The sequence below is a fragment of the Rhinolophus hipposideros genome (genome assembly GCF_964194185.1).
Source record: "Rhinolophus hipposideros genome assembly, chromosome: 9".
Taxonomy (NCBI): domain Eukaryota; kingdom Metazoa; phylum Chordata; class Mammalia; order Chiroptera; family Rhinolophidae; genus Rhinolophus; species Rhinolophus hipposideros.
The window spans coordinates 46,598,027-46,616,544 of NC_138055.1; the positions used below are offsets into that span (position 1 = coordinate 46,598,027).

Sequence of the window (18,518 nt, forward strand, 5' to 3'; positions counted from 1 at the left end):
GAATTATTGCGTTGTCAAGTACAATTCTCATTACTAATTCTTGGATAATTATAATCTATTAAACCACCAATATTATGAATCGTATTCAGAATACAGAATGAAATACAGAATAGTATTTCAGAATGAAATACAGAATAGTATTTCAGAATGAAATACAGAATAGTATTTCATTATGTATATTTACCACATCTTCTTTATCCAATCATCTATCAAAAGACGCTTTGGTTGTTTATAACTAATTACTACAAATGTTGTTACTGAACTCTCCTCCTTTACAAAAAATTAATAGTTTCTTGGCATCATTCCCCCACACACACATATTACCTTGTTCTCCTTCGTGGCTGCTGGCTTTAGGAGTAATGGAGGCAGTTACAAGTATCTTCCCAAGCACATTCCACCTTGAGTGGAAACTACCTTAAAAGGAGAAGCCCAATCCCTCTTCTCAGACTCTCAATGTTCTTATTACACAAAGCTGTTAAAATCAACAAACTGCAGATTTACTGGGTTTGTTCTACTCATGCATACTCATTTCCGGAAGTGCTTCTGTTTATTGCATTCCCTTGTAGAGATTTAGTATAGTATGCATGTATTTTTCATAAAATGCTACAGAAGGGTATTCTTAAAAAAAACAAAAACAAAACACTTTGGGGGAAAGCACTAGAGTCAAGAGAGTTCAAATACAATCTTTCATTATTTAAAAACAACTTTCTCATTTTCATATGAAAAAACAATCTTTAATGGAAAAAATACTCTCTCTACCTTTGTTGGATAGTCATCAATCCCAGAACACACTGGAATACACATTGTTTTCTTACCAAATGTGATTTCATTCTATGTAGGCATAAAAACGTAGGAAAATGAATCACTTAAAATGAGACATAGTGGGAAAATCGAAAGAGATTAATACAGATTTATTTAAAGAGCATTTGTTGGAACAGTTTGTTACATGTAATATTCCTTACTATATATGTGAAAGAGCAGAGAAAAATAAAACTTCACTTACCTTTTAAAGAGTATCTTGGTCACAAACACATTTATTTTTAACTTACTAAATAAGTTTCTGTGTATCATAAATTTTTATTCATTATTTATAATATATAAAAGGAAATAGAAACTTTCTAGTATTTAAAAATTGATAGCTAAATAAATCATATTTTAACACTAATGTTTGTTTCTAACCGAATTATCTGAAAAATAGCAGTAGCATATACATATACTAAGTTAAATTAGAAAAACATGCTATTCAACAGTTCAATGTTTAATAAACGAGCAGTTGTTATTTAAGAATGATAAACCACCAAGAGAAAAGAGGCATTCATTACAATACAATATCTGTTCAGTGACTTTAAACATTTTAGGTATTGATCCAAGGAGTAAAAATACAACACACACATATGAATTATGCAAAGCACAAAGCCACAACACATGTCATTAATAAGCACGGGTTAAAATACAATCATTTCACAATGACTAATCACAAAAATACAGTCATTAAATTAAGACATAGGTTAAGATTTATTCCTTTCTTTAATCATGCTTATAAATTATTACAAGAGTTTCCACAACATGGAGAATATTTAAATGAATATTAACAACTTTCTTCTTAGTTACACTTTAGTGATGTAGCAGTTCATATTTTAATTTTGCTTTAAAATGAAAAAGGTTTCTGAAATTTCATGTCATTCATATATATATGTACATACATACATATACACACACACATTTTCAATGTTCTAACCTAGTGAATTGGACCTGTTGAAATTAAAGTTATATATGAAAGAATATTAACCTGATATGTCAATAAGAGGTATTCTGAAGTTTGGCTAATATACAGCAACACTGAAAGAGGTAAAAGGTTATATCTGGTTTTAACAAAACTTCAGATCCCTTAAACTCTTTTAATATAAAAGGCTAATTTAAGGAACAAAATCCTTCATATAAGAAACCCAAGCTCTCCAATGATATATATGTTCTTTATACATATAAAATGTAAATAAATAAGTTTGTAAAAATTCTGATATAAACATTTGTGATTTTTTTAAATTTATATTCAAATTATCAGAAAAATAGAGATTATAGTTCTTCACTAGTGCAAAGACTGAATTATTCCATGAACTCCTTTTGGAATAGACATGTAGTAAGCAATGACTCGTGTACTTCTGTTTTCCTATTTTGTAATTTGTGGTTATTGTTTTCTTTTTGATTTGCTTTTGTGAGGCTGAAAAAGTCATCTATGCCTAGGACTTTAATGAACTTCAAGGTTTTTCACATATGACATTATTTACATAAAAACTCGTGTGATACAGTACATCGGATTACAGTATTAGACACCTCCAACGTAATATGGAAATACTGTGTGATGCTGTACACCTTAAAATTACACGTTATAGGCCAATTACATCTCAGTAAAGCTGGGAAACACTTGTGTGCATACCATAGTGAATATATAGAGAAGGTTGATAAAACATAAAATGTTTTAAAAATATTAAACAAAGGATTAAAGATATCTAAAACTGACCCCAAATGAACACTTGTAATTAAAATATTCTATAACTGTCAGTACATTTTATGTTGAACTTAAAAAGCATTATCAAGTTTATTAAATAGAACAGAAGTCAGCAAACTTTTCCCAAAAAGGGTCAAATAGTAAATATTTCAAGCTTTGAGGGCCATATAGACTGTATTGCAACTAATCAACTCTGCTTAATAGTGCAAAAGCCACCATAAATAATACATGAAAAATGTACATGACTATGTTCCAATAAAACTTATTTACAAAAAAAAAAAATAGGCATTGGGCCAGATTTAATCCATTGGCCATAATTTGCTGACCCCTTAAATAGAAAATCTGATTCAAAAACACTTTAGGTTCTTTAATACCTAGCACAAAGCAGGAGACATAGTAAATGTTTAATGCTTTGTGAATTAATGAAATCATGGGTGAGTAGGGAAAACAAAACTGTGTGCTCAGAAACAAATGCCATTACAAAGCTTAAGAGTCTGCTTTCCTAACTGAGGCAAAATTCCAAAAGGTAATCTATAGCATTATTGAACACTAGGCTTGCAAATTAAAACCAATAAAATGAAAGAAAATGTAACAGAGATATAGTAAAGAGAAAGTGAATTTCCAATTTCAGATGGCTAACAAAAAACTGATACCTATTTGTGGTGAGATCCTACAGTATTTCAGATCTCTCCAACTAGACTGTACACTCGATAGGGGTAAGAAACATGTGTTTATTATTTCTGTAGCACAGTGCCTAGGGTACAGATGGGCAGCAAACATTAATATGTGAATGCTTTCTATGGTAAAATATGCTTTTGTTAATTCCCACAAAGTGATGGTTCTTTGAGGCAACAATTTAAGGTCCTCCTATAAAGTTAAAATGTTCTATTGTTTTGTATCAGTCATACTTTGACTATAAAGATGAATTTCAACCTGAACTAGAACTTGACCTACTTTTCAAATAACATGAGATGAAACTTGGGTTTACACATCATTGTAAACTTTGACTTCAGCAAAGCAAAACATCAGGGTTGTTTAGAAAACCAGGGTTATAAATATTTTCCAAATGAAGAACTGTTTAGTTTTGTAAATTTAATTATAAATAGATTATAGACTCAAATCAGTTTTCATCTGAAGGAAGTATACTTGGTTATGCATGACTTAAAATATCAAAAGTGACCAAAATTGTAATTTCAATTCATATGTATATATATATAATTCTTCAAAGCCAAGATATTTGAAAATGCTAGAAAAAATAAACCATTCACAAGCAATATTTATGAATTTTGTCTATGAATCCAAAAAAATAAACAGAAATTAAAACATCCCCAAAACATAGTAACTCCACATAGTGGAAGAAATGAATATTCATATAAATTACTATACAAATCATACTTTTCCATGATGTACGTAACAAATTGTAAACAATTAATTTACTTTATGTAAGTAAATTTCTCTCTTTTTTTAATAATTTCACATTTCCAAACAAAATACTAAGTTTAACAACGATTAAATACAAAGTTTTAAAGAACGTCATTTGCTTGTGGATCAGTTACTGGACATTGACAGACAACAGAAAGCCACATACAGTTATACACTCACACAAGACACAGCCTTAATTTGCCATTGTTACAAGCACAACGTTAACATTATAGACAAATGTAAATAGGGCAAGCCAAAGATGTACTGGAGAAAAATATTTCCTTAAAAAAATAAATACATATAAAACTATTGTATATATTACAGTCCTTGAAATTGAATGGATTCTTCTTCCAAACTATCAAATGTAACAACACAAGCCAAGATGGCCAATGCTGTGCTTTAAAAAAAAAAAAAAAAAAAAAAATAGTGTGCAACACAATTTATAAAAAGAAGAAATTAAAGGCAAAGGGACATAGTAAAACAAAACAAAAAGGTGAAAATAAGAAGATTATCGTACCGATTTCCATGGTCCCCGATGCCATGATACAGCATCAGGGCAAGCATGCACATGACACTGCACCACATTAGGTGGCTTGTTTAAGATTTCACAGTTTTGCTCCTGTGACATTTGACCATTGGGGAATTGACATATTACAAATCTTGATTTTATTCCTCCTCCACAGGTTTGTGTACACTAAAAATGAGAAGAAAATTCAAAATAATGCTGTTTTAAAAAGAATCTTTGTATCACTTTTCTCAATGTTTAACATGTAATTAGTAATGCTAGAGTTTAAAGTTTATATTTTTTTCACAATTATCAACATTTCTCCCGGGGTAAAAAAATAAATCTAAGTATTACTTCCATAATTCAAAAAACAAAAAAAAGAAATAGACAAAATTTTGAGAATTAGTACCATAAGATATTTCACTAAGATATCAAGGGTCTGTAAGATAAACTCTTGGTAGGTTAAGGGCCTGGCAGGTTAAGCCAGAAACAAAACTGATTTACTTAAGTAATAAGTATTAACTACACAATGTATGGTATCCTCTCAATGGAGTAGCCAATGAAAGCTAAAAAAGCTGATCTAAATTTAAAAACATGGAAAGATGTTCAGTATATATTACATGAAAATAGCATATGGCAAAATAGCATGCATAATATGAACCTATTTCTGGACCAACAGAGAACATAAGTCGGGCAGGAAATATATTAATATATTAAAAATTCTTATTTCTATGTAATTTTTCGTATTATGTGAATTGTCACAACAAGCATGTCTAAATTCAGAAATAATAATTTTACTTTTATTTTGGAAAATAGCAAAAGTACATTTTTAAAATGTCACTTGACTTTTATTAGCATCTAGTCAGAAATGTATCTTTAAACAATGATTTTCTAAATTTCCTATGAAGAATAAATATGTACTAACAATCATTAAGAAAAAATATTTGACTAATCAATTTAGGCTGTTTATTCATCCAATATAAGTCTTTCTTATTTTTTCTCATCCATAATATATGTGAGATTAGTATTTAAAAAATTGTCTTCATATCCAAAGTACCTACCATGTTTCCCCAAAAATAAGGTTGGGTCTGATATTAAGTTTTGCTGCAAAAGATGCATTAGGGCTTATGTTCAAAGGATGTCATCCTGAAAAATGATGCTAGGGCTTATTTTCTGGTTAGGTCTTATTTTCAGGGAAACACAGTAAAAGAATGCCAGGGCATGAAGAAAGTGCCCAATAACTGACAACTGTTTTAAAAGATTCACCAAATGAACGGTTCAGTAAAAGGATATTAAAAAAAAGGTCTATGTATCAATCTAATTTTCTGTCTTCTACATCAGTCCAATTTTCTAAGAAATTAAAACATTAATATACTACTTTTAGAAAGGTATGAGGTTCACACATATATTGGCTAGCATAGGTCGGTGCAAAAGTAATTAGTTGAAAAGGTTAAAAATAATTGCAAAAACTGCAATTACTTTTGCACTGACAGAATAGATTCTGTTAAAAAATATGGAGTACATATTTTTTATCACGAATGAGTGATATATACCATGACAGAAGACCGATTAAAATAGCATGGTTTTACTTAATTTAAAAAAAAAAAAATCTTTATGGTGTAGTGAGGTAAGATTATTTCAGTCTTCAGAGATGTCATAATCTTCACCAGTTTAAGACCCATTTTGACTTACTTCTCCCCAGCTTCCGTAGTTCCACTGTGGACAAGGTCCTAAATCACAGTGCTTTGACTCGGGGGGTTTGGAGGCTGCATCACAGTAACTGGCGCTTTCTCCATTTTCATCTTGGCAGACCACAACTCTACGCTGAACACCTCCAGCACAACTGCTAGAGCACTGACAACGATAAAACACACAAACTACAGATTCCACATCAGAAAATTACATGGGGAACAAAAGGTAATATTTGGACTCAACTTCAAAGTCTCCCCATTAAAATCCCCCTCTGTGGAATCAGAATTTGAATCAAGAACACTTGAGTTTTACTAGGGGGTTCATTAGAATTTGCTGCTGAAAGGTGAAGTTCTAAAGCTTGCAATAGGAAATTCACCTTCATCCTAATGCTTAATACTTTGACAATTAAGTAAAAAATGGGAAATTCACTTTTGTCCTAATACTTAATACTTTAATACTTAATTAAAGTTTTAAGGTCTCACTGAAGGAATAAAAAAAATAAGAGGTATTGTGAAGTTACTTAACTTTTATATTGGTGTTTGTCCTTATTTTATGTCATTGATATCAAGTAAAATATGAACTACAATTGTACCTTTTGTAATTTAGCATGATTATACACCAGTTTACTACATTTCTATCAGAGTAATTTCTGGGTTTGATTTCTTTTTTCATAAACATTTGTAGTCTTACCTCTTAAAGGATTTTATTTTGTTTGTATTACAGTGGACTGTAATCTGATTGTTTTTAAGTGCATTCCTCTGTAATCATAATATCACATTAGTGTATAATTCAATAGGAACTCCAGGGATTTGTAATCTGCTCAAAGATTGCTTAATCCTTTTAAGATTTAATTTATTGATCTTTAGATAAATCTAGCATTAAAAGCATTTGATATTATTACAAACATATCTGTTAAAAGACTACAATATAACAAAATTACAGAATTAATATAACTCAATGACAGCTTACTGATCCCCATGGTCCTATTCTCCATTGGTTTCCTCTGATAGACGGATGGATCCCCTGATTTTGATTATCTTCTGGTTTGTGAGTTAATGGAAAATTCCTGCCTGGAAAACGGTTTGGCTGCTCAGAGGAACTCGGGAAGTTGCTGTACGTGGGTAGGCAGGCTGCCACATTACATTCTTGTTCTATCGAAGGGCGAACTTCAGGGTCACAGTAATTCTCATTAATTGGCTGATGGTACTTGATGCATAAAACTTGTCGAGTTGTTTTTCCATGGCCACAGGAAGCTGAACACTGATCACACATTTAGACAACATTTATAATGTAATAAACTGCAATATTATACTATCAACTATTATATTTAAATTTTTCATTTCTTTTTTAATCATAAAAATACTTACAGGTGACCAATTCCCTGTTTGCCACTCCCCGCAAGGGCTAAAACAGACAGCTATTTCAGCAGGTCGAGGTAAATGGGCACAGTATGATTCATCTGCTATTCCATCGTGAGCATCGCGACAGCTTACATAGCGGGCTTGATTACCTCTTCCACAAGACGCGGAGCACTTAAAATTGAATTATACCAAGGTGTTATTATAGTACCTCTCCCACTTTCTTTACACATAGCTGTTGCTAACATTTCTAAAATATAAAGTTTCTTGAAAAAACAAATTGTGAATAATATCACGGGGCATCATGTCTGAGTTAATGGCAGGACAGTGAATATCTCACTCAATTTGAATTATAAATTTAACAGATCAAATATTTACAATAATGAGAACAAAGCACTCAACTTCCTGGAATACTGATTAGTTATTTACAAAATTAAAGATATGAAAAGCATTTTATATAAAAGAATCTTAAGATATTTAAAATATCCTTGAAAGACTGAATAGAGTAGATATGACCCTATAATTAAATATTCAGAGAACATGCGAAGCTTAAAAATATGTACCACATACAGTTGAAGCAAACCTTTCAGTTTAGAAAAATGACATGAAAATGTTGGTAGCTTAAATAAAGGCTAATAAAATGCCTAATAACACATCTGCTTCTCATAACAACTTGTGACATAAATATTATCCCCATTTTGTAGATCAGAAATAGACCCAGAAAACTTAAGTTTCTTGCCCAGAGACATAGAGTTCTTCAAAGGCACAGCAGGATCTGGCCATTAAATTACCTAATTCTAAACCCCAAACTCCTTCCACACCATCAAAATACCTAACAATGAATCTATACATCAATTTGGCAAATCTGTAGCAACCATTTTGTCAATGTCTAAAAGCTTCTGATAATACAAACACTCTACCTCTTATAGGAATTCACTTACTGGGGTCCAAGAACCATGTCGCCATTGTGCTATCTTTCCCATGGGAACAGCTGGTAATGAAGTCGCCCCAATTTTAGGGATAATTGGGCAAGGTGTCACTATACAGTCCTAGTCAAAGAAAAAGGGATCTCATTAAACATTAATTGATTAATCACTCTGATTTACATTAAATCCTATGTTTCATTTCTTCTACGTATTTAATTCAAAAACAGCTGCATACTACATTACAAATAAACAATGTAAATTTTTTTTTTAAATACAAAGTACTGTAAGGGCTTGAACTATACAGTATGGCTTTGAATCCTAAACTTTGGATCATTCTGTTTCATAGTTGAAAAGTGAAAGAGCAATAGTCCTTCAAAAATACCACTACACTGAAGCATTCTGAAGGAACATAGACACTGCCTTAAACAAAACGACACACTTTAAAAGTTCATGATATTCATAGTAATAGATATCCTTCTTCTGCAGTTCAGTGGATGGAAATATATGGTAAATGAGCGATCCAATGGTAGATAAAGAGTAAAAAGTCATTAATTAAAGCTATGAAGCTGGGAAAACCAAGAATGATAAATTCTCTTTGACGCACATGCATGCACATATTTTTAAGGCATATAAGTCTAAGTGGAAGAAATACATGCAGAAATAATTTTAACACATCAATAATTCTCCTGTGTCATAAATCTTTTTGTTTATAATCCAGGAATTGCTGTCCTTTACCTGCCTGTCACTAGGGCGACTAGCTCCATGGCACATTCTGTCATCTAACACTGCACTGAGAAGCTCATTGACACATTTAACAGCACGCATCTGATACCCATGTCCACAGGTGGCTGTGCACTGAAGGATGTAAGCAGATATCAAACACCATTATTATTCAAAAAGTACGTAAACTCAAGTTTGTTAATGAATAAAGTTAATGTTTTCAGTAGATCTTTTTATTAGTTCTTTACAATCTATTCCAGACTTAACATTAGCAAATTTACTCTATAAACAGAGGGTGACACAAAAATGTATATACATTTTAAGAAAGGAAAAAACTATTAAAATTGTAATTGTAATATATACCAATAGCAAAAGATGAATACCAGTCATGTTTGACTTCTGCAATTACAAGAGGTGCTTAAAGTGGTTACCATCAGCGTCTAGACCATTCTGATTACAGCGAACTACTGCTTGAGCAACGGCGACCAAATTGTCCACTTGTATACATTATTTTTGGCACCCTAGTATTTATTCAAATTGTTATAGATACTAATAAAATATTGATGTTAAAATGGACAGTTATTATCATAGCTTAAAAATATTATCATGTAAAAATATCAATGGAGACCTAATATTTTGGAGGCAGAGTCAATACAATTTAGGGAAACTACTTTTCAAAATGTACCTGGTATATGTTGTCGTTTAGTATGCTAAGTGAATTGATTAACTGAACTATGGTGTTGGAGGATGGCTCTGTGGATACCCTGGACTGCCAGTGAGACAAACAAGTGGTTCCTAGAGCAAATTAAGCCTGAAACGTCACTGGAGGCAAAATGACAAAATTGAAGATGTCCTGCTTTGGGTACATCATGAATAGGTAGGCTTCTTTGGAAGAGACAATAATGCTGGGAAAAATAGAAGGCAGCAGGACAAGAGGAAGACCACATGTGAGATGACTGACTCCATAAAAGAAGCCATAGGCATGAGTCTCCAGGAGCTGAGCAGGCTGCTGAGGACAGGACAGTGTGGACACCACCCATTCAGAGAGATGCAAAATCGGAGCCCGCTCAATGGCATGTAAATTTCAAAGAGATAAAGAAGGAAGAGCACGAGACAAAGTTAAAGGAAAAATGAGAGAAGTTTCCCCATCAACTGTGGCAACCTCCCACAGGATAATAAGCTGCCCACCTTCAGCCAGCCTGACCACTGCTCATCCTTCAGATTCCTACCTGCCTGTTTGGCAAAAGTTCTCAACAATGCCTCTTCTAACTACAGTCAAGATATTTAGACACAGTACATGAGAATATTTACAGGTTAAACAAGGCTGACAAAAGCATACATTTGTAGCATTTTGATCAACAAAAGTAAATTCAAAAATGAAGCTGAAATATTTACCACAGCAAAATTAACAGTACTGACCACACTTTGCAGAACAGGGTTTACTATGTCAGTGGTATTTTTCCAAAAAACCGATGCAAATTTAGGTGCATCCACACAAAAAATGAATATACCACATGTGTACTATTCTGTAAAGATGGATTAAATCAGAAAAACCCTAGTCATATACTCACAGAACCCCATGGTCCTACTTGCCAGGAAGCACATGTACGAAGCTCACAGGGTCTCAGAGATTCAGGTTTGGTACTTGGATTACAAAAGCCATCGCTCAAATGATCATCATTCAGTTCACACCACACCTGCCGCTGCTTTGTTCCTTTTCCGCACGTAACAAGACACTGTAAGAACACAACTCACGGTTATTTATTTTCAGTATTAACAGAAATGCCGTACAAAATGACACAACGAACAATTTATATATTAAAAAGCAGTTGAAAGACAACTCCTAGGGACATTTCCCTTCACTCATTCAGAGATATTCACTGGGTAAGATCAGCCATCCCCAACTTGCTCCCTGAATCCCATATGATGTCCATTTGTCCTAGAAACAAAGGTACAAAACTAACCTTAGAATAAGTATGTATCTCAGGCAAGTGTGAACAGTGGGACTTTCTTATGAAAGTGGTTATAGATGGAACAATAGTTAAGGTGACTGTTAGCCAGATAGTGTAAATCATTTATTAATTTTTAATTAATTAATTTGTATTGCCTTGATAATAAAGTTATTTACAAAATGACAAAAGCATTAATATTTTAAAATTACATAAAGCCTTAGATTTATAAGCTTTGCTATACAATATCATAACAGTTCTAAGCCTCATGTGATGAATGTTACCTCACTCCACTCACTAGTAGCCCAACTGGGACAGGAAAATTCATTGCAATTCTCTATTGTCACTTGGGGAAGTTCTTGGCATTCTCGGTCAGCAAGACGGTGGCCAAAGTTATTTATACAATAAGAGTCTCGAGATCTTTCCCCTCCTCCACAACTCCTGGAACACTGATTTTTTTTTTAAAAAAAAAAAAGGGTGACAAATGGGAAAAAAAATAAGAAAAATATACTTTAAGAGTTACAACTATTTAATTAGAAAACAAGAGGGTAACTTTTCTTCAACAATACTTTTTATGTGTACCTGGGACCATTCTGAATAATGCCACCTTGTTAAGACACAGTCACCATGGCAGGGTTCTCGGGTGGGAGGTTTAGGTTGGTCACTGCAGTAGTGGCCATCCACTGGGACAGTCTGTCCTTTATGAATGGAATACTTCATGCAGTGGACATCCAAGACCCTATATCCTTGACCACAACGGGATGAACATTCACTTTTGCCAATGATGTGCCACCTGGAAAAGAGAATGTTATTCCACTTAGGAGGTATGACAATTAAGGCAATTTCCAAACCGGATTCAGAGAAACTCGTGCATATGATTCAACTTTTAAAAGTCTGTTATAGTTGATAAAGAAGCCCTCTGAAAATATTGACATATCATGGTATTAAAGATGAAATATTCTTAGTGATCATATAGCCCACACTTTAATTTTATAGATGAGAAAATAACCCAGAGGTGTTGTGTATTCAAATAGTGTGAATACTTGACTTTTTGTTAGAAATATTACTTTTCTCCCCAAATAAAATCGAACTTGCTCTCCAAATATATAAAAGAGTAGCTGATCTGGTGAAAGCTGGAGATGGAGAGCCAGTGCTCTGTCTGTTGATCTCATCTTGGCCTTTGGTGGCAGCTTTGGAGTTATGTCCAGGGAATCCCAAGCTTCCCCAAAGACCTTTGAAAACAAGTGGTGTAGATCAAGATTGCCCAATTATTTAGTGGCAGATTGAAGTCTATAACTAAATACATTTAACTTGTAACCAGCTGGTGTCTCTGTCTATATATATTTGTTATGATCACAGAATATTTGGGAATCTGACTACATAGATAAAGATAGAGCATTTAAAAGTTGGTAAACTAGATTTTTGTCAAGCATATCACATTTTCTCGTTAATTAATGTAATCTATTTTCAGACATGTTTTCAAAGAAAACATTTTTTCCACAAGTAAAATTTGCAGTGATAGCCAAATGATTCCAATATAGTCCAGCAAGCTATCAGACAACCTGAATGCACCCGTATAACAAAGTAAAGAATTCATGGAGTTCATTTCCATCCCCAAAGCATCTCAAGGATTTTGTTGTGTTTCGTTCCACTACAATGCGGTGATGCAACTTATACCGGCAATTTTACCACTAGGCTTTTGCTATCTGTCTTCAAACATCATAAAATACAACAATTCTCATTCTTGCTAAGAGAAGGTTCTCTCCATCCCTGAATGTTAACTGTCATTCGCTAGATGGGGTTATTGTTCTTAGATTCATTCTAAGACAAATGACAAAGAAACCTAATGACAAGGAATTTAGAAGTACAAACTTCCCTGCCGTAATCTAGATTCATTTCCTTAACATTTAATGGACAGAATATTGACAAAATTGATTCCTCTATCTATAGATTCTCTAATCCTGAAACTTTAAGTTTATTGGTTCATAAATTCAATGGAAATTACAGAATCATGCTACAAAGATTTATTATTTCAGCACTTTAAACCATAGGTTTTCAGATTAGAGTTTACCTGTATTTATTTTAAAGACAAATTTGTTTCTATTTCCATATATAAAATATTGAGGCCTATCTGCTGGTATTCAGGAAAGACTATGAACAAAAACTCAAACCAAGTGCTGAGTTTCACAATAAATTAGTGAACATGATATTTTATAATGGTAGGGACAGAGGACAGACTTTAATTATCTGTCCACTGTGTGCTAGGTACTGCATGAGATGCTTTATATCTTATCTCACGTATTGATTTTAACCTGGTTGCATTATACACTGTTTACAATATGCATTATTTCTCTTTTACCTTAGTTCACAGTCTACATTGCACCTTTCAGTCACAAACAATGGAAGTGGCAGGTGGTCACATCTTTGATCGGCCATTACCATATGATCACTCTTACGTATGCAGGTAATTTTTCTTCTATGAAGACCTTGGCCAAAATCAAACAAAAATTAAAAATAAAAGGAAAATTCACACAAGTAGATGTTCCTTAATTATTTAATTCTGCTAAGAGCATAAAGGATTCAGTTAAGAAAGCAAAAAATTCCAATGCAGCATACAGGAAAGGCTAGCATATTAATCTAGTCAAGAATGACACTATACAATAAGTAAGCTGAATCCTGAAATATAGAAAAGTTTGCTTAGTGAAGAGACAGAAGGAAGGTGGGACAAGTATGGACGGAGTCGTTGTTAGTGGAGAACTGAGTGGCCAGGGTTGGCACTGATGCTATAGGGTACACTGTATTATCGTTCCCCCATTATTTGCTTCCCCTTTCCCTGTAAGAAAACTGTACATCTCCACTTCCTTCAATGGTACTGTAACTTCCCTTGGGAGGAGTAAACGTCCCTGCCCATTGATATCAGGCTTATACCAACCAATGTAAGGGGTTGTGACCTATTCCAATTCCAGGCAGAAGCTCTAAAAGCCACTGTAAGTTCTGCCAGCTCTTTCCCTTTCCCCTCTTTCTCTAAGACAGCCTTTCTCAGATGGGGCTGATCTTTCAGCCTGGAATCACAAATGAAAAAGAAATGGACAGGCAACAAAAAGATCAGTGGTTGTCACAAGTTCAAGGGGAGGTGGAAGGAGGAGTTTTTAGGGCAGTGAGATTATTATGTATGATACTGTAACACTAGAAGTTATCATACATTTGTTAAAATCAACAGCATGTACAACACAAAGAGTGAACCCTAATGTAAACTATGGACTTTAGTTAATAATAATTCATTAATTGTAACAAATGTGTTACACTAATGCAAGATGTTAATAGGGGACTGAGGGGAGCCGTGGAAGAAGGAAGAACATGGAAATTTCCTGTACTTTCTGCTTGATTTTTTATAAACCGAAAATTGCTCTAAAAAATCGGTTTTTAAAAAAATATGACATGAACACAGATACCAACCTGAAGAAGAGTCATCGCCAATTAAGCAGCCAAAACATGGTATGAGTGAGAAATACATTTGTTTTGTTCTAAGCTACTGAGACTTGGTGGGTGTTAGCATGTGGCATGACCACAGCCAAAGGAACGTAAGAGAAGTGGTTATAACAGGCTGGTGTAGATTAAACCTCACACTGTCTGCAATGAGGAGACAGGAAAGAGTTTAAGTCGTCAGTGACATAAATTTCTGTTTTATCAAAGTTCAAGTGTATGCTTCCAGTTAGCTAAACATGAACATATATGTGTACCTCTGCGCCGTCCTAAATACCATTTGAAATAACTTAAGGAATTTTGAAAAGGCACAAACCTAAAAGAACACAAAGAATAAAAAACACAGTAGGCAAGAAGAAGAAATTCTGAATATGAAAAGGGGATGGAAATAACTGTTTAACAAAGCCAAGGAAACTGAAACTTAAGCCTGTGGAAGGGAACAGTGAATAAGAAACAAACCATTCATGCCAGAGAATCCAAGAAAAGCCCAGGAATGGAAAACACCAGGTTCCTTTGAAGAGGTGAATGTGTGAGGGGGTAGGCCTGAAAAAATGGAGTATTGACTGAAACGTGTTTATGAAGAATGGTTAGACTTCTACCTTTCCAGTCAAAAGCAGCACTGTCCAGTAAAAAACAGAATGTAGCCACATAGGTAATGCTACAGTTTCTAGTAGACACAATAAAAAAGTAATAAGATATAGGTGAAGTTAATATTTATATCTAACTCTAAATATCCAAAATATGATCATTTCAACATATTATCAATATAAACTTTTTGATGATATATGCTACATTTTTTATACTAAGTCTTCAAAATCCATTGTATTTCAGATACCACACTTCAGTAGACTAGCCATAGGTGTCTAGCGGCTACTATATTGGACAGCATAACTCTTGAGAAGATGAACTTGAGGGCACAGACACAACTGAGGGAAGTTCGGGAAGCATTATACTAAAAATGGGGAGCTTTAGTATAAGTCTTCATACTGAATTATAAGATCCAGTCCCCCTGGACACTTTTCATTTACCTCTAGATTCAAACTGGCTCCTTGGTCCCCACCTTGACTTTTCAGAAGGTGGGAAGATTCCACTCTTGGGAGACTCTTCAGCCCAAGAAAAAAGATCAACTGAGTTCTCCCCTAATGACACATGAAAAGGTTACTTAGTGACCCAATTACTCAAAAATGAGGCTCCTGTTTGACTTGTCTGACCCACACTGGACTTTTAGGATTTTAGTCTTAAATATGAAAAAACAGCAAAGGATCTGCAGACATTTTAGGAAAGCCACTAACACAAAGGAGACCAAAGTAAGCAAAACCAAAATAGAAATGAAAAAGGTATGTCAGGGGGCAGAAGAAAACTTACAGACTGGATTAATACTCTCAGTGACATCGATATTGCATCCATGAAACAAAAGCAAGAGGTTATGAGAAGAAACATTTAAAAAATGATGTAAATTTTAAAAAGAAATTATTTGAAAAAAAGTGATCAGTCCAGAAGGTCGAACATCTAAATACAAATTTCAGAAAGACAGAAGTGAAAATTTAATGTGAGGAAGGTATCAAAGAAATAATGAGATAAAATTTCTCAAGTCAAAGAATATGTTTTCTAATTGCAATGGCATCCTAAAAACCTAGGAGAATAAATGGAAGAAACACCCACATAGAGGCACATTGTCCTGACATTTCCCACCACTAGAACTAAAGAGGATCCACAAAAGTTCCACAATAGAAAGTATCACATACAAGCACAGAAATCGAAAAGTGAGAAAACAAGGCTCTCAAAATTACTCTAATTTTGGAAATAATCTAATGTAGAATTTTATACCAGCAAAACTAATGATCAAGTGTGAGATGTGAGAATAGAATAATGCCATTTTACAGATATGAAAGGTCTCCAAAAACTACCTTCTCTCTTAGGAAAATACTGAGGGATATGTTCCACGCATTGGGGGATGTAAATCAAAAAGGGGAATTCATGGGTTTTAGAAAACAGGGAGTCCAACACAAATGAAAGTCAAAAAGATCTCCCTAGGTAATAATGAAGGGAAAGCACGAGATGACAGCCATAAGACAGGCCTAAAAAGCAACACAAATTAGAGCAAGAGAAAAGAGGACCACAGTAGCACAGATGAAGAAAAAGTGAAGAAAAATTAAAATTGATAGATTAAACTGACAGACAAAATTGACAGTTCTCATCAAAAGTTTGGGGACTGATAAGTTTCAGTATACAGAAAAATAAGTAAATAGAACTGAGGAAATTTAACTTTAGAGAAACCAGAAGTTACAGAAATAAGAGAATATTAATCATTGCCCATGCACACAAGAGACCTCTCCTGGTTCAGACTCCCAAACCATCTCATTGTGTCTTGTCCAACCTTCCATTTTGAATCTTGTTATTCTTTCCTTGGTGTGTTCCAATATTGTTGAATGTTCCTTCTTTCACCTGTTCCACGGATTTGTTCCTAGCTCCCCATATCCATTGCTACAGATCAGCTTACCTACTCAATCCTTGAAAGCTGGCCCCAGATCCCCAAACCTCCATTCTCTTCTGTAAAGCATTACCAGGGAGTTTCTGTTAAAACAAATTCCTCCTCCTCCTGTGTTACCAAAGTTCTTTGTTCCTATTTCTAGCATTTATGCCCGTTGGCCTGGTATCATATACTGTAGTCTCCCTCCCCTGAGACACTGCCCAAACAGGAACGCCTGGTTCCCACACAGTCATTCTGGGCACCACTGTACCAACACCACAGGATTCAGTCTGTACCTTTTTTCTAAATGGGACACCACATTTTCTTTGGCACCTTGAGGTCAGTTTGTTAGACTGTCTCTCACATTCCCATCATCTATGGTCCCTGGCTCTGGCCACTCACGTTCTCTCGGCTCATTTCCATACTGTTCTTGGGAGCATCCTCTCCCCGACCCACTGCTCCCTTAATTCCCACACCTTTTGTCTACGTCAGCAAAAGAACTTTTCCATTCTATGCAAACTTCCCTATACCTTCAGATTTAATCTCCTCACAAGGTACTCCCTCCACTGTTTCTGTGGTCCTCTCTGTGTTTACCTGTCGCACTGCATTTGCCATTATAAATTAAGATAATCTACTTTGACTCTGTTTCATCCACTAGACTTTAAAACTTGAATGCAGGATCGGGGCTTATTAATAATTTGAAACAAATAGTCCCTCAATAAATGGTGATGGATTTGAACAAACAGTATTACATGATTAAGCATCTTTCATTACAGATTGCCCAAAGACTGCAGTCTTTTTGTTTTCTTTCCCTACTGTAAATTTCTCTGCTTGTCCATTTCCCCCTGCACTTCTTTCCATGAGTCATGCCATCAGTACAAGTATATGTTCTTGTGGCTACAGAAGGAAAATAAAAGAATGGGAGAACATTCGATACTACAACACTAAAAGGTGTCAGGGGTGGGAAAGTATGTGGAGGGGAGTGGACAAGAGGAGGCGGGTATTTCACGAGGAAACAGTATCCAAGTTAGAGAAACTTTCTGTGACCGTGAGAAAGAGAATGTGAAAGGAAAGAAAAGGAGTGGTAATGGAGAGTGTTGAAATGGGTAGAGATAAATGAGGCTGTTAAGTATAAGAAACAGAAAGAATGAGGGGGAAAATAAGAAGGGGAGAAAAAGATAGAAAAGCTTTGTATGTCTGAGTGGTACATATGTATGTGGGCAGTGGGGAGAATTCCACAGCCAGACCGTGGAAGCCAGACTCAAAAGTACCCCAAATTATACCAGCACGCACAAACTTTGTCTCTTTTATTTAATCCCAGTGTACCTTGACACATTTTGGTACAGTCTTGCCATGGTCCATACGGGTCCCACATAAACAGGTCGCTCTTCTCTTCCACAGGGATATTGAAGGAATAATGCACATCAGGGTTGTATAAATTACCCACACACAAAACCTCAATAAAAATACAAAGGAGCATACAATTA

The 18,518-nt window shown here is 34.4% G+C and overlaps 1 protein-coding gene across 2 annotated transcripts in view; it reads right to left on the reverse strand.

Annotated features, from left to right (window-relative positions):
• Positions 1 to 18,518, reverse strand: part of ADAMTS20 (ADAM metallopeptidase with thrombospondin type 1 motif 20) — a 155,727-nt gene that overhangs the window by 52,812 nt on the left and 84,397 nt on the right. For both annotated transcript variants that reach the window (XR_013994018.1, XM_081059853.1), the window contains exons 18-28: positions 18,358 to 18,487; positions 13,438 to 13,564; positions 11,661 to 11,871; positions 11,363 to 11,527; positions 10,701 to 10,865; positions 9,145 to 9,264; positions 8,425 to 8,532; positions 7,493 to 7,657; positions 7,095 to 7,385; positions 6,126 to 6,287; positions 4,446 to 4,622 (exon numbers count right to left, since the gene is read on the reverse strand). Coding sequence is in view for 1 of the 2 variants with exons in the window: in XM_081059853.1 (XP_080915979.1) it covers positions 4,446 to 4,622; positions 6,126 to 6,287; positions 7,095 to 7,385; positions 7,493 to 7,657; positions 8,425 to 8,532; positions 9,145 to 9,264; positions 10,701 to 10,865; positions 11,363 to 11,527; positions 11,661 to 11,871; positions 13,438 to 13,564; positions 18,358 to 18,487 (1,821 nt within the window). In the remaining variant the exon portion in view is untranslated. The remainder of the gene's footprint in view (positions 1 to 4,445; positions 4,623 to 6,125; positions 6,288 to 7,094; positions 7,386 to 7,492; positions 7,658 to 8,424; positions 8,533 to 9,144; positions 9,265 to 10,700; positions 10,866 to 11,362; positions 11,528 to 11,660; positions 11,872 to 13,437; positions 13,565 to 18,357; positions 18,488 to 18,518) is intronic.